The 18340-nt window shown below is 29.1% G+C and overlaps 1 protein-coding gene and 1 long non-coding RNA gene across 3 annotated transcripts in view; one reads left to right on the forward strand and one right to left on the reverse strand.

Annotated features, from left to right (window-relative positions):
* Nucleotides 1–7156, reverse strand: part of LOC136974090 (integrin alpha-PS1-like) — a 50537-nt gene extending 43381 nt beyond the window's left edge. For both annotated transcript variants that reach the window (XM_067268886.1, XM_067268885.1), the window contains exon 1: nt 6781–7156. In XM_067268886.1, coding sequence (XP_067124987.1) covers nt 6781–6971 — 191 coding nt within the window. In that variant the 5' untranslated portion in view covers nt 6972–7156. The remainder of the gene's footprint in view (nt 1–6780) is intronic.
* On the forward strand, nt 4048–17279 carry LOC136974101 (uncharacterized). Its single transcript, XR_010880595.1, has 4 exons — nt 4048–4223; nt 7401–7498; nt 7573–7710; nt 17076–17279. It is a non-coding gene; the product is annotated as an uncharacterized lncRNA (long non-coding RNA).
* The last annotated feature ends 1061 nt before the right edge of the window (nt 17280–18340 follow it).

Raw genomic sequence — 18340 nt, forward strand, 5'->3', positions numbered from 1 at the left:
CTGATTTTAAAAAAACTCTTGCGGTTGTTTACAATGTTAACTTTCCGTTTATTATTGTTATAAACTTTACAAATTGATTGGTTCGTCGATTGTACGGAGCTAGTTAACGTCGAGGAACAATGTAGAAAGACCCTAACGTGGTTAATAAGTGATGGTCTTGTCAATTAGATCCCACCTCCTACCCTATCTAGGCGATTTAATGACAGTGAGAAATGTTCGGACAGCTGCCTTATTAAATATCCACTAAGACAGTGAATGAAAGACGCCTGCTTTTCCACAAATTTTACCCTGCTAGAGTAAAAAATCACTGTAGTTCTCAGGAGTATATCTTCAATAAATCGGAAAAAGTTACGCTAGATGCATCTACTTTTTTACTTATACAGACACGCTGAACCGCCTTCAGTTATCTATTCTGCACTTTGATCTCTATTTAATCTGTTCTTAGCAACTTCCTCTGTTAATATCGGAGTCGTGGAGTATTTTTATAATCATTTTTACGTTATGAGTACGTGGTAACATCCATTATACAAGTGTTTCAAATATTCTAAATATAGAGAAAAGTCACAGTTCTGTTGAAGTGACGACAAAACGGTGAAACATGAAACTTGCTGAAATTCGTTTACTTAGCAATTTTTCATACCTTGCACTAGCAAAACGCGGAATTCCAAAGAGATTTTACTGTAGAGCCATAACTAAAACTTGTCATTACTCGAACTGCATCTTTAAGAAAGGAATAAAATGCTCAAGATTAAAGTGTGATGCATCCTAAAAAAATAACAGAAAAACACGCACTGAGAGAAAAATATATCAGATTAAGAGGAAAGAACATTTCCTTTATTCCTCTATGAAAGACCTACGACATTAGAAGCAAGAGAAAGAAAAATATAAACAGACAGGTTTTCAGCATGATGCTCCAGCACGAAATGAACGTGAATGAATGCATTACGAGTGACTCTTTGCATAGTTCTCACGCTTTACTAGTTGCTCGCTTAGTATACTACAAATGGTGATTGATTATAAGATAACGTGTAAAGTGGTGAGTTTACTGTAGCAATTTCAACAAAAATAACATTACAAAAAGATAAAATGGTTACATCATGCACACGGGAAGAAGTTAAATGAACAGTTCTACCATGTGTAATTCATTGTAACACAGTTTAATTGAAAGAAACTGCATAGTTCTTATTGTAAAAATGCTGTTACATTTGTACCAAAAATAACTGAGCGCGCTATCTAAACTATATATATGACTTCCTGAATGAGTTTTCATTAAATAATTCAATGCTTGTTGATACCGCATCAAGATTCTTCCTGGTTTCTTGGTTTTAAATTTCCTGCTGATAGTTACTGCAACATTTAGATTCTCCATTTTTAACATCTTAACAATGGATGCTCAAGAGTTATCTTGAAAGAATATTTAAACTTTTTTCTATCAAATACTAAACGATTCTACAGAAAATAAAAACTGAAAATATCTTACAAATCCTATAGCGATTCCTCATAGAAATACAATCAAATATTAATATTAAATTATTATACTTTTATAATCAAAATATAAAAATTACAATAACTATTGATATTTTTGAGGTTTACTGCTAAATATTTTAAATTTATTTTCAAATTTCCTTGCAAATAATTTATAAGATTTTCTTCCCATACACCTCTGAAAAATCTTTAGAAATCTTTGTGGGAAATTGTAAGGAACTTTTTTAGGGAATAAATTTCTTAAAGAGGACTTTATAAAGACTAAATTTCTCACAAAAAATAAATTTCTTACAAGAAATTTACTTCCTACAAAATTCTAAGAAATTGAATAAAGGTTTACAAAAATAAATAAATAAAATCTTTATCTCGCTTTCTTGGAACATTCTACAAGAATTTTTTCTTTGAAAATACAAAATAAACATTTTATCTTTACAAAAAAAGGACCCATAAACTTAAAGCATAGTATTATATAATTTTAAGCAGCATTTTGCAATTTAAATAAATACAATTTAAGTACAGAATTACACGAGTTTCGTGCTACATTTTTCTATAGAAAAAAGTAAAATTACAGGCCATTTTTTACCGCAAAGTAGTATTATCAAAGGACAAGGCACGCATATAACGAAAAGAGAACATTCACACTCGAAAAATGTACATGTTTCCGACAGAATTTAATACAGTATAACCTCTAATCCACTGCCAAAAACGTTGAGAAGTGGCAATTTTCCAAGATGAACAATAAAAAGTCATCATGTTAAAAGAAAATCGTAACGATAAGAATAACATTTTAAGCGTAACTTCCATCCAATCGATGTTGGATGCTTTCCTAGAAAGGAATTTAAATATTTTTACACATTTATTCAATTATTTAAAGCTTCAAATTTGTCGGTTATCGATTCAAATTTTAAATTTCGCTGCAGGCTGTTTTAACCAATCAGATTCAAAATTAAAGTTATAAATTTAAATTTGAATTTGTCACATGATCAATCTTAACCAATCAAAGAGCAATTTCGATTAATTTAAATTATAGCTTATAGAAGTTGAAATTTTATCGAAAGCAAAGTTTAGAGCGTGTTCAAATTCATAAATTACTTAAAAATTATGTCTCAGAACGTAAGCTTGAGAATTGATATATTTTTTTGCATTTTTTGGGGGTAGGTTGGGGGAATATGACATCGGAAAACCCTGCACCACATGTTCTACGAGGTAAAGGAGCTATGTTAAGACAAGTTAATCTTGTGATCGAAGAGGATAGACTTTTTTGAAATTCCATTCGTTAAAAGACTTTTTCGTGTCACACGGGATACTTAGGCATGTTTTTTTGATTGGGGTTAAGTAAACATATTAAAGTTTCTGCTTGATAAATCTCTCTCTCCTTCTCTCGCTCTTCAAATGACATTTTCTGGTTCGGGTTACTTTCTCTACTGAGAAATGAAGAATACCTGCTTCCCAGAAATACGAAACTTTTATTGTTTTGAACCAGACAGGTCGGACAAAAAGCCGTATCATATTATGAAAGGGAGCGTCCCTTTCACTTTTAATTTGAATGCAGTAACTGTAATTAATTAAAGCTTAAATTCATATGTATGTCTAGCTTTGCACCATTAAGCAATTTATATTTTAATTTAGCTCTCCAATATTATTAACCAATAAGATTCGAAGATATAAATTTTACTCAATCTTCATTTAAATCTGTCACGTGATTAATGTTGACCAATCGTATTCAAATTTTTAAATCATTTAAACTTGGACTCGTAAAATTTATTTCAAATTTGACCGAAAGAAACGTTTAGTTACAAGTTTTAATTAATAAATTCTTTAAAAGTTATTAATATGCTTATAATGAAGAGTATAAGCTTAATTTTATGATCGAATTTGTCAAACGTCTTAACTTCAGCTGCCAGAGGTCGGGCTCATGTTTCTTAACAGTAATACTGCTCTATGTTAAGGAAAATTTCTTTCGCATGTTTATTTTAAAGGAATTTAAACTAGGAGTTATAAATTAATGTTCATTTTTATATATTTAACAATAAATCTTTTTAAAATAGTTGTTAAATGCTTGACCCGCCTCTATCAAATGATCGGTTATAATTTATAAATAAAAATATCCAATTACTGTATCAGACACTATTAGTTTATTTTTAATGTTACTATAAATGTGTCATCAAATACTCAAGTATTGGGTTAATTGTTTCTACAAAATAATAAAATTAAACTGACGGCAAAACTGGAGCAATTAAATTATCGTCTTCGAAAATGACGTCGGAGTCACGTGAGAAACCCGTAGGGAAAATTTAAAATAACATTTTCATTCGGACATCGCCGATCGAATCTCGCATTTAAAATATCTAAATTAACATACTTTAATATTATTCTGCCAAATAATTGAGGTTATCCACCTCCACTTTATCTTCTAAAAAAGCATACGTAACAGTTAAATATAGATAATGTGACGAAAACTAGGAGTCTCGCGTGTAATTTTAGATCGTTTTTTTTTTCCTACGGTATTGTATTTTAATTACTTTTCGAGAACATACTGGGATTTTTGAAAATTTACATAACTGTATTAAGAAAAAAAATTATTTTTTCACTCCAGTGTAACCTGATCTCTAATTGGTAAAAATTCACATCGATGACGCAAGAATGACGTCAAATGACATTTTTAAAAACGCGTCTCCTATCTGCTTTCTTCCTAAATCATTCGCGATCGAAAAATGAAAACATCAGCCTACATGCAAGTATTTTACTGATATTTTCTAGATTTTTTTAAGTATAAGTTGCAATATTTAATTCGATTTTGTGCTTTTTACATTCGTGAATTCGACAAAATCGAACTTAACGAAAGTTCGTCTGCTACAGTAATATCACGTGATCGATTGACTATCACGTGATAAACCGAATGTTAAATTTAGTTTTTCTATATTAAATATAAATAATATTTAGCTCTTAAAGATTTTTAAACTTCAAATCGAGTAAAATATTCGAATTTTATCTACATTTTAAGAAGATAATTTGTATTATCGCGCGAATTTTAAATGATCGTCTGCTTCTGTTTATGAACGTGAAAGATGCCAGCCAATCGCAATCGTCCAACTTTTTTCAAATTTAAAACCACGTGACAAATATATAATTATCCGTGACGCAAACCTTAACCAGTCTTTTATGCTTTGAAATTCGATCATGTGACAATAATAAAAATACAGGTGATGTTAAATAATGATTATTATAATTATTTAAAAATTTAAGGTGGTGTTATTACTCGAAATTATAATTTTTAATTAAATTTATTTCTACCAGCTTTAAAGACCTCTTAGAGGATATATATATTAAACTTGCTTAAAACTGCTCCATTTAAATAGACTTTATATTATTAGTTGGCGATTATTAATTTATAATAAAACGTAAAATATAGGTTTGAAATTAATCACGTGGCTCTCATATAAATTCTTGGCATATTTTCTTCAATATTAAAACTGATTATCTTCTTGCTCTCGCATAATTGGCATAAACCAACCTTTTCCACTGTAGTCACATGACATTAGATCACGTTGCAGCGGTCACTTTTCAAGTGAGAAAAGGGATTCTTAAGATACTTTTCGGTAGTATTACAACACCATCCGTTCATTCCTGTGTATACATTTTGACCTAAAAGTGAATTCTTCTAGCGGAAGAATAGGATAATTTAACTAGAAACTCGGAGAAACAGAGCCCATTGTCTAACTTCTACTGATCAGATGACTCACATGTAGCCGGACATCATTTGAACGTCCTTATACATTCGGTACACTCTCAGTTGGATATCTGTCTCTTATGTAAGTCGATGGAGTGTATTCTATGGATAATGCTAGTCGGGTTTATACAAAGAACGATTCTTCCCTCCCAACTAAAAATCATTATGCAGAAGTTGTTTACGCTCCTACTTTAAAAAAATGGCCAAAGTACATCGTAAACTTCTACCTTATCAGATAAAAGAAATCACGTGACATAATATGCCAGAAATCAAGCGTTTACACAGGAATAAAGCTCGGTCCTTCACACCTGTTACAGGTAGAGTGAGCAGTAAGCAGAGAAATCCCTGGACAAGGTTGATAGCACAATGCACAAAGGGGGGACAGGCTGCACGAAAAGGAAATTCCTGGACTACAGCCAGTAGCCTACAATAGAAGGTCGAAGTTTATAAAAAAATATGTATATATATTTCCTATTAATATATATATATATATACGTATATCCACAAACACAGATATACTCTCATATATAAATATATATATATATATATATATCCTATAATGTAGTGAAAACGTATAATTCTAAAAATGACATCTCTTCATGTCAACGTCCTTAAAATTCAATAAAGGCAAAAGTCGATAAACTACCAAGTAGAGATTTCCAATCTTTTGCTCACGTGGGTGGTCTCTAATCCTTTTTCCGACACTTCACCAACTTTCATTTTTTTATTTTTTTACGTCTAGAAATAGAAATGTCTGACTGTTTTCAAGAATTTCTTTCTTTAGAGAAAATGCAATCGATCTTCAGTCAGAGATTTGTATAAAGATACATTCGACTGACATATCGGTTTTTCATCTTTTACAAAATACTATGCTACAAAAATTTTATTACCGATGCTAGTTTACTCTATATTATTCACTTCAGTTTCACCAACACCTAATATATTATTCACCGATAATTCATAAATGAAATAATTTACGCAAACCCCCGCATTAAAAAATGGCTCATTCCACTTAGTTTAAAGTCTCGTTTGATTATATACCTACTTCAAAAATTACATAATCGGTTATGTGGGTCAAAAAAGAAAAACCTCTAACCGACGTAACCAAGCAATTGGCACGTCCAAATATAGGTATAAACATCATTGGCACATGACCTTATATTCAATAAAATTGATGATTTCACCAAGTTGACCAATTTTCCTCTTCCCACTAGTGTGTGTGGGTCAAACTATATCCCTAGATGACATCCCTAGTAAAGCCTTAGGGTGAGGCACGCCCACAGAAATTAACCCCCACAAAGTATTCTTCTCAAACCAGTTCTACTAAGAATTATTTCAGATTCATTTTTGTCTCTTCCTATTAAATCTGTTAACTTTTTCTGCCATTAGTGATGCATACCATTGCTCGATTATATATTAATATTCGCTAGCATATTATTATTTTAAAACTATTTCATAAGCTAAAAATAAGTTTACACATACTGTATATAAGAAAAATTTTCTGAATATCCTTAAAATTTTCGGCTTAAAGTTACGAACCTCTAAGGTAAACACGAATCACTTACACTTGTTCCGAAACTTCATTAGTTGCGGGTTCTAATATTTGATGTTCTGCAACTGAATATCCGAAATAGGATCCTCTGTCTCCTTGTTTTATCACAGGTAGCCTTGGTTCTAAGTTAAATGTGCACACCTGGGCAGAAAGCCATATAGTCATCACAGCCAGACATTCAGTCACCCTTCCTAAGACCGCCATACCTCTCCACACACTCGCGCACCAACAAGCACTTTCTACTAAAACTTGTCTGGCCTCCCGTCTCGCCTGCACTTCACTACTTACTCAACCTGGCGGACGAATAGCAAACTAATGCAGCTACCACTTCAATATCTCTGATGCTTGGATGCAAGTTTAACGATTGCGAGATACGGCATACCACTGGTTAGCTATACATCCTCGACTTTAATAGCAATCACGAAACCTGAGTACTTTTATACTCCGGTTTTTGACCGGGACTACTTTTACTACATCTCAACTTTCTTTTTAAGTTGCGAGGAGGTTACAGAAAACATTCGCGGTATTCCTTAGTCTTTTTTATTAAAGGAATGCAGAAAGATTAAAGATAAAATTCTATTCAAACAGGTGTCGATTTAAATTTAAGATTTTTTTCTTTTTTTTAACAGCTAGAAACTTTCGTCAATTAAACGAAGCCGATGTAAATGCTAAGTACTGTTTTGCAAATCTATACTTTAAACCAAGCAGGATGCCGAATTTCAAAGTGGCAGGTGAGTTAACGAGCAAAGTTACAACCTAATCAAGAAACGTACATATAGAATAAGTCAATAAAATCTTTTTTCAGATTTACTCTTTATCCATTCAATCAGTGATTATTGGGTGCAATCCCCGGACTAATTAATTATGGATATGGCAGATTAATGTATTTTTTCCCTATCAAGCAATTTTCTCCATCTAATAAATACGGCTGCAAATGATTAAAGTAAGTGCTTCTTACGTTTCTCTCCCTGTAGACACGCATAATTAAAACTCCTTTTTCATATAATCGTTTCACATATCTTGATTTACGCTTTGTCTAGTTCGTAAATCTGATTCTTAATTGCATTACTGTATTCATATATTCCTCTTGTAAACTGAGATAAACTGCCATATCAGATTCAACAGGTTGTTTAGAGGCAATGTTCGTACACATGTCTGTATACAACATTCGATATTCCACATCTGGCTTCATAAATTTAACTTATAAAATATACTACAACACTTTAAAGCGCTACAACTACCAATATCACACTATATAAATATAATGTTATCATTAAAGTAATAAAACAATAAGCTCCATCTAGTGATATTAATATGAATTATTCATGTAGATAAAATATTCACCACGCCATCACTCTAGAGACATTCGTAGATTGCACATCAGAAATTCTGTTTGAATATTTTATATCCAGCATACCGATATTATTTTTTTCTGTACTGTTAAAACCAGTAGCTGCAATATTCTTAAGAAAATTCTTTGCACGAGTACGTATTAAATATCAAGATGACATCAAAGAAGATTGTATATTATGATCATATTAGGACTCTGATAAGCAACGTCACAGTCACTTACGTCACAGCATAATGTGTGACGTGAAGAGTACGGTTTTCTACATACAACAACATGAGTAACTAGATAAGTTTTCTTAGTATTAATCTGTCAATGTCTAGATGAATTAACACAGGTGTCGAAAAATTTTTACTTTCGAAATAATATCTCACAGCAAATTTCGTATTGTTTACTAACCTTAGGCTATAATATACGAGTTAAATGATATAATTTACTAAACATCATATATACACATTAAAATTAATTTATAAACTTATAAAAATGAAATTTAATTCGGTCAAATGATAATCTGCATATTAAGCAGGACATAAACTGCTTATTAAACTTAATTTTAATAATAGATGTAATTACTGTCTTGTGCATCCATCTAAATAACCTACTTTTCTTTCCTTCAAGGAAATGGATTTTAATTAATAGATTTTAATATTTTCTATTGGTTTTTTCAAATGTTTTTCTTAGTTTTTATTAAAAATTTAGGGTTTAATATAAGATACAGTATATACGGTAATACGCAAGACCGTCGGAAGGGATAGATAGGGATTTTTCCTCAGGTTTTGGTAAACCATAGGGGCTGTCGTGGTTCCTATTTCTTTTAAATTAGTATTATTTTTATTAATAAATAATAAAATCTTTAAAACTTTATTCTATTAATAAAGAAACATTCTACATGGTTCCTTTGTTCAAAACATATGGAAAAAGGGGCCCGCTCTACCCCAGGCTTCATACAAGTTTTCGTGGTTCTGGTTATATGATTTATATAATTAAAATTGCTTGAATTTGTTTAATGGGACTTCGGGAAACACACATTTACTTTACAGAAGGGCTTTATTAACATAGAAAATATAACCGAAACAATTGTTATGACGTTCTGTTCAATGATAACTGATTACGAGTTAGGCATTATAATCTTTTAACAGCATATATAAAATTTTATGGACTTTTTAAAGATAATTATACACTTACAATAAGGCCGTGCGTAGGATCTTTAAGTGTGTTTTAAAAAACATTATTTTTTCATAACGTAGTTCATTAATTTTTAGATATATATACCGTACAGTGTACACAATACGAACTGAACGGGTAAAAAAAAATAAATGTTACAGTATATACAATACTGTTTTATTAACACACTAATATGTTTCTGCTTGAATTGGCAAATGGAGGGAAAGTAAATCTCCAAAACCCCTGCGTGCCGACCTTGACCTACAAATTTCATAGTAAAGTATAATTTTCGGATAATTGAATTAAACAATATTTGCATAGATTATTTAATAAAAAAGACTATTTAATAAAAATAAAAAATAAGGATTATAGAAAACATAAATTTAGTGTTTTAATTATAAAATAGTCCTGTTCATACAGCGATAAATAAAAAATGTTTAGAGTTGTTTTGACATTTATTGAACTCCAGGATTACAAAATGATGTACGTTAATAACAGATGCTATTACCCGTAAATTAGCTTGTAACTGTTGTTTTTAACAGTTGCGGGTTTTCTAATTATTCTAATTTTAGAAGAATCTTTGTAAATGAATGTTTTCTGAACTTCTAGGAGTTCTACTGAACTTTATAAAAAATAAAAATAAAAAAAAGCTAACTGAATAATTTTATAGATTAATTTTATGCTAATGTGAACAAGCTTAAAATTGCACAAAAACAAGAATAAAAGTAATTGATATGTTGTTTTAACAGTCTGGAATTTCTCATGATAAATAATGTAATTAAAATTTATTTTAGAATATTAATATGTAAGTTTTAAGGCAATCTGCTTTAGAATACCAGATAAAAAAGATTTAATCTGAATTTTCTCGAAATTTTCATGTTGTCTGGTTGTTTTTATTATAATTTCTATCAATATATTGCATCTATAAAATTGTTCTAATACCAGAAATTTTAGTTCTCATGATTAAATCACTTAATTTTAATTACTCGTAATAAAATTACATACAGGATGTCCTAAAAATCAGTTAACTATGTTCTACCAGAAAATTTAACAAGTGTTTCAGTGTTTTAATTTTTGTATTGAACAAGAAGTTGTAAGCAATTAAGTGTTTGAATAAGACAGCAATTTAGTCTTTACTGTGAATGGACTTTTGATCAAACAGTATATTATAATTAATCTTTTCAAAATAATATTTTTAAATTTGAAATATTTTTATAAAAATTTAAAATTATATTTTTATTTTTTAAAAATAAGCTTTTTGTTGATTTTGTCTGTCTGTTTGCCATCCGCAAAACATCTGTCTGTCCACGAAATTTCGAGGAAATTGAAAGAGCTAATGAGATTAAATAGCACGGAGTTAATGTTATGCAAATACTATAAATCAAAAATTCATCGAAAATTCTTCGTATTCTTTTGATTAGCGTGAGATAAATAATCATAGAATATATTTTTTACACATACAGTACACTATATTTATACCTGTATTTAATTATTTATGTAGGAAAGTACTATTACAAATTTTTAAAAATCCCCCTTATTCATTGTCACGCAATATAATTTTTCGACATTTTTGTATTTGTTATAACAAATATCGATTTTGATCAATCACGGAATTTTTTACTTCACATTTATCATTAGATTTTTATGTAGTTTCAGGATAGGCTGAAGGTTTTGCGAGCCTTGAGAAAAATTTATTGGTGGGGCTCCAAAATATTTGCAAAAAAGGAATTTTTTTAAATCAAATTTTCTTATAAATTTGAAAATGCGATGTCTCAGTCTGGGGCCCAAAAAATCGACGTCAGGCCGGCCTTATGTACAACAAAAACAATTTAATTTAAAACATTTAATGTTAAATAATTATACGTTATTTAAAATTGAATCGTGTAAATTTAATTACGTTTTTCTCATATTTTTTTCACCTTTACGTACAATTTTGTCACATTTCTACAACTTGATTAAAGGACACAGAAAAATGATTAATGTCACCATTCTCTAAGTTTCACTTCACTCCGTCTCTGTCACTCCGAAAATAAAATTGAATGATATTTTAGTTAATAATTTAACATTCTGTTTATATAGTATATATATATATATATATTTAGATTTTGATTTTAAAAATTACAGTTTTCATATTAACTATAAACATTTGCAAATTTTACTTCAATTTAGAATTTAAAATATTTAATGGTAAATCTTATGGCAAATAGGCAAATAGCTTTCTGTTAGGATATAGATTGATATACAGTGCCGCAACTAGCCATTCCTGTGTCCTGTGCAAGAATTTGCATTTAGGCCCCTTAATTAATTAGATTTGGGAAAATAATAAAACAAAATACATGCATTTTGGGCCCCCCTTCCAAGTGGGCCCTGTGCGGATGCACCTGTTCCACTTGCCTAGTTACGGCACTGTTGATATATAACTTTCAATAAAGGGCAAAGATAGTTAGGCTAAAATAAAGGGCATATGGAAACTCTATACAGGTAATTCAAATTTGTAATGCATCTAAACAAATAAAAGTAACAGCGAAAGAACACCTCCTCTAGTTAATTTTCTATTTCTGAAATTAAAAAACATTATTTATTTAAAACTGAAATTTTAAACATATAACAGTGTTTATTTTAATCAATGGAAGTTGATATTTGCAACTAATTTCAGTAGTTTCTTCTCGGAATTACTTTTTTTTAAAGGTGCGAGCTTAGTCATTTTATTTTCCCACTCCTAGAGAATTTAGTGTCTACTGTCACGAAAATACTTGGAATTTATCACTTAAAACCAGTTGCAAATTGTTCCAATTTCACCGTTAGATGCAACGAATCATTAGAAGCTGTACAATTATCGATTTACCGGAATTTCAGAATATTGCAACATCTTTTTAACAATAAAACTAACCTTGATTTCAGTTATCTATCAATCATTCTTTTATGTGAATTTCTCTCCATATTTGTCATTACTTTCAACACTTGCTTTAGCTTTACCCATCGTGTTAACTGCAATTAAATGGCCCGGAAATGAAGTCACTTCAGCTTCTTTAGTATTGATGGAGGGGAATGAACTTTAATGACAATTACAGTTTGTTATGTTATTAAAATATTGCGTTTAAAATAATTTATTCGATTATTGAAGATACGTATATCGTAATAAAAATATAAATTTTACCCTGAGAACTTATGAAAATCAACAATTAAATCTAAACAATCCAGCAATGAGTTGCTTAACTTTCCCGGCAAAATTTTAAAATTGTAGTGATGCCATCTGTTATAATATTTTATTTTAAAAATTCTTTATATTATTATTATGAAATGGCAAAATCCTTAATTTTGAGGATAGAGACGAGTTTTATAAAAAAAAAAAAAAAAAAAAAAAGTGTAAATGCTAATAATAAATAGAATCTTTAAGTCTCGAGATACGACACATGATCCTCTCTATCTTCCCGCTTTTTCGATCTTTAACCACCAATATTCAATAACACCAATTCAATAACACCAATCCTCCTAATGAACAAACCTACCTGCAAAATTTCAGAAGTTTTCGACAAAAGACACAAGAGTTATTAAGCTTCGAAGTGGGCGAACGAAATCGCACCTCCCACATACACACACTAACATCTATACTTACATAAAATCCCCAATTTTTTTTTTTTTTTTTTTTTTTTTTGCATTTTTCGACGTTTCAAGGTCCCCTAACTTCAAATATGTAAAAATCTGGGAAGAGTCATTTTTGACTTAATCCCGTATTTTCCCTCTGTTATATATAACACCCGGGAAAGTAGAAAATGTAATTTTTGAGACTAGACTTCTTAGATTTTATTTATTCGAAAGCGTTTGTATATACATCTGTAATTAATAATGAATTTGATTAAATGTTTTGCTAGGATTAATTATTACTAATATTTATTAGATAAGTTATGAATATAGTGACGTAAAATCTTGGAGAACTATTCATTCTGTTTCCTTATTTTCATCTACGTCATTCTCCTCGTTTACTTCATTTACTTTATCTCAACGTCATTCTCCTCATTTCCGGAAAATCTTAGCTTGTATAGGCTTTATATCAGTGTTTTTCAACGTTTTTGTAATAGTGGTAACTCAACTAATTTTTTCTTGTTGTACCATTACTACTTTATCAGAGTTTTTCATTATGTAAAATTATATTTAATCTGACATATATTAAGATTGGAAAATTTTTAATGTGTATTTATTAATACGAAATAATAGAATTTAGATGAATTTTTTATAGATAAATCTTACCGCATACAGTACATACTATAATTATATGAATCCTTTCAGCGTTATTTGTAAGTTATAATTAAATATCCAAATTTATTTTATTTAAATTTAATATACTTTGTAGGACATGTAGAATATTTCTTATTTTATCTTTTAATACTTCGTAATACTCAATAATACCAAAAATGTGTTAAGTTGCATTAAAATTTCAGAAAATCAAAACATAAATTCTTTAGATTTAATTACAAAACGTGTGAAAATTTCATTGATTTCTAAAATTTTTGCCTTAAATTTCAACAAAATATTTTGATAAATGTTAGATAGCCTCAAAAAATAATTGAATCTTCAACACTTACAATGTTAGTAAATAAGCTGCCATTAAATTATCACACAGACTAACAAATATTCATATTACATTTCTATAAAAAAAAGGAACGTTGAAATTATATCATATTTCAAGTTGAGAAGTTTTTCGTTAGAAACACATTCTAAATCGCCTTTTTTGGGGGGTATTCAAAAAATTTTCTAGAATATACAAGATCAATATATTCTAAAATTGCATAAATTTAATTTGTATTAGTCGAAATACATTTCCGAATAGTCATTCATTGATGATTCATTTTCGTTTTTCTCACTTTGATAAGGATTTTTTTTTTTCAGGAAATAGAATCCAGAAGAGCTTTCCTTTGGGCGTGCCTAACCTATTAACTTTTATTGCACATAAATTTATAAAACATTTTTCAACGTAATTTTTTAAAACATTTGTTTTTTTAAATTGTATATTAATATAATACAGGGATATTAATTATAATATATGCGCAATTGCATATTACTTGAAGAAAACTTGAATTGTTAATATGATATAAAATGTTCCTGGATTAAACCCTGGGTTGAATTGCATGAGAACCATGTTGAAGTAATGAACTGTATATGTTAATGTAGTTTAAAGTGTAGATAAGGAGTATTATTGAGCGTGGAAAAGTTGCGATCGAGTTCATTAGTCGAGAGCTTATCATCCGAAGGATAAGTTAAGAAAAAAACTGATTCAAACTCATCATCTCTTTCCAAAAGAGACGGTGAATAATTCACCGTGAATTTGAACTTGAAAATGGGAGTCAAGATCTTGATTCTTGAAACAACTTCGAAGCAGACACGAATGACAACGTAATAAACGAATTGGAAGACGCTGAATCGGTTAATTACGAAAACAGTAATTACCGTATAGTTCCGCAGATAAGATGATAGTTGAATCATAAAAAAATGCCCCCAAAATCCGGGGTCGTCTTCTAGGACAGATACAAAGAAAAATTAGATTGAAATTTATATAAATTAAAACCATTATAATAAAACGGACAAACCGTAATTATTTACTAGTAGAGAGTAGGGTATGTTTACAAAATAGAATAGTCCATAGGACGTTTTTGTGAATAGTCAAGGTCATTACCCGAATGCCCGAATCAGTGCGAATGTTCGCAACAATCGCAAGGCAGTGCTGCCAGATGCAAGAAAATAAAATTTGTTCATTCGAAAAATTACGAATAGGACATAATTCCGTATACGCTATACAGTATTATTATCCAGATGATGATCGCTGAAATAAACTAAATTCATAGGCCGTTGATAGTTTGGGGGTCGTCTTATATATGCTAAAACTATAAAACTTTGACGAAAATTTATACCTCGTCTTATCTGAAGGTCGTCTTATCTGTGGAAATATACGGTATTTCAAATGTAGCTGTAACCCATAAATACAGTCAATAAATAGTTTTGATAATTCAGAAAATGTACGAGTAATTAAAAATGCATTATCATTGATAATGCATTTTAATATGTCTATATGTTAATATAGACATATTATGTCTAATATGTTATAATAGGCCTTAGATATGTCTTCAAAAGTTTGGCCTCCTGACTTAATTGGAAGTGGATGAAATTTGAGTTGTAAGATTTGAAGATACGAAACAAAACGAGATAAATAAAAGCATATAATAAAAGTATTAATACCTTCGATCAATTGGTCCTACGATCGAGGTCATGTTATTCATAATCTCATTATATCGTCGACTCTAAGTATTAAATTCCTGAACTTAAGACTTTTAACTTAAAATTTGCCAACGATTAATATCAGTGGTGTAGCCAAGAATTAAGTCTGATAGGGGGTATAAAAAGTTATTTCGTTAATAAAATATAAGAACATAAAACGTTTTTAGAACGAGAACTATATTAAAACAGCAATAAGTTTATATGAGTATTATAGTTAAATTAATATTGATTAAAAAGAAAATAAAGTTTTAAGTTTTTTTTATTAAATTATTCTTTTGGACACTACAGTACCCCCTCATCCACGTCAGTGATTAATAATGTACGATGTATAATTTGTAGAGTTTGCCGTATGGAAAAATTTATAAGCTTATTACGGTTTCCATTGTGTAAATTTTTCTGAATGTTTCCCAACAAATCTGAAATAATGATATCATTGTCTTATTAAAAACTTTGTTAATTCTTTCTTTGGTACATAACATCAAATATTTATACTGTTATAGTTAGTGTTTATTAAAAAATGACTTTTATGTTTATACATTCATTTATTTAAATCACAATAACAAATTTATTTGAACATTTTATTCTGTGAAGCATCTTGCAATCAGAATATGTTTCACAGAATTATCACTGATTGAATCAGGTTTAATAAATAAATAAATAAATAATTCGAAGAATAATCTAAAGGTTAGTTATTTGTTTATTTAGTGAAGAAATTAGGTGTTAAAATGTAATGATTATAATAATAACAATTTTAACATCATTTTTCTTCACTAAAATAAACAAATAACAAAACTGTAGGTTATTCTTCGAATTTTTTATATGCAGTAAAACCTGTCCAAAACGGAAAAAAATTCTTCGGAACGGAGGGATTTTCTCTGTTAAAAAAGAGCTGTTCAAAACGAAAACCTTCCAAACCGGATAATGTACTCGGTATTGCGATTCCCGCTTACACCGATTTTACTGTAATATAAAAATATATAATTAATATTATTTTCTAAGTATTATTAAAAATTATTATATTTAACACTAAATTAGTATTAAAAATTTTAATGTTTATTATTCATCATTCAGGGCGAAATTCGAACATTACAAAAATAGAACAACATTGTTGTTCTAATTTTGTAATGTTCGAATTTCGCCTGATGATGATCCATTGATTGGATTGAAAACGTTTGTGTTAAGAATAAATATCTCTCAGCGAATGATCAGGTGCTTGTTTTGTTTTTCGTATTATTTTCTGCTGAGCACCGACTGTACTGTTGTAATATATAATTAATATTATTTTCTAAGTATTATTAAAAATTATTATATTTAACACTAAATTAGTATTAAAAATTTTAATGTTTATTTTCATTTCATACATCTCTAATAAGTTAGATATAAATGTGTAATATTTTTATCTTATCCTCATTTGTATTACATGTGATTTATATCATGTTTATTATTTGATCCTTCAATTATAATTCTCATTAAAATTATTAAAAATAAATTTAAATATTATTGTTATTATATTTACTTTTATATAGAAATGTCTTTTACAGATTATGAAGTAAAATTCTAATTGCCTATGGCTAAAACTGGGCTATGTGTTCATACCACATGTGATTTCATAGAGATTCTTCAGAGGAAACAATGTTTTATCAAAAAATAAGCCATAATAGTTATCAAATCATTCTCAATAAGCTTGACAATGCACAAAAGAATTTCAATAAAAGTATTAAAAAATTAAATCAGGCGAGTATTGGACAATTCTTCATAAAATACGCATATATTATGCATACTAAAACAATGACTTCAGACAAATCTTTGATAACGGAAATTAAGTCAAATAGCACTTAATATGAGTAATGCATATATTCAATTACTTTCCTAGTTTTCCTTCTTAAATTTATTATTTATATTCATTACTCATAACCAGTGACAATTCACTAGATTTCCGGTACAAAGACTTAGTTCACTTCCTTCTTTTATATGCAAAATACTTTTATATACACGATAAAACGTTTTTATAGCTATTAATTATTTAATCCAAAAATATTTATAAAATTGAAGGGGAAAATAGGGCACTTTGAATATTCATAGACAACCTCTAATTTTTATTGGGATATAAAATCATGTAAATAATTATTTAATAATGATTGTACTATTTAAATATTATTTATAGATATATAAAAAGTATTTTCTAAAGATTTAAATTTAACATTAGAAAAAAAGGACATATCAAGGATACAGTTTATTATTTTCTTTCGAAATAATTATATCCTTGATACGTCCTATCTTTGAAAGAAAGTTGTTACATTTTTCTTTCTATGTAATTGTTAATTGTTGTAAACAGCAATTACTGCTGTAATTATTACTTCAAAATCATTGCTAAATTTCTATTTTGTGATTACTAAACATTTAATATTTTGATGGCTAACCATCAATCATTCATATAGACCTACAAGATTATCCTCCATTACCAGGGTCCTCGAAAAAGAGGGATAGCTAGGAAATTTTCCACGGTCCGGGAGAAAACTTAGGGCCCGAAGTGTTTTTTACCCCCAAAAATTAGTTTTATTTTTACTACAAAAAATAAAATATTTAAGATCGCCTTTATTTAATAAAGAAACATTTTACATATTTCGTTTGTTAAAAAAAAAAAAAAAACTGGCAAGAGAGGCTCGCTAAGGTGAAGAAAGAGCCTGGGGTATAACGGGCCCCCTCTTCGCAGATCTGTCTACCATAAAAATTTAGCATATTTCAATTCTAAATTTATTTATATCCATTCTATTAAATGAAAATAAATTTA

Source organism: Centruroides vittatus, unplaced genomic scaffold (genome assembly GCF_030686945.1).
Source record: "Centruroides vittatus isolate TY-2023 unplaced genomic scaffold, ASM3068694v2 contig_341, whole genome shotgun sequence".
In the NCBI taxonomy this organism is placed as follows: Eukaryota; Metazoa; Arthropoda; class Arachnida; order Scorpiones; family Buthidae; genus Centruroides; species Centruroides vittatus.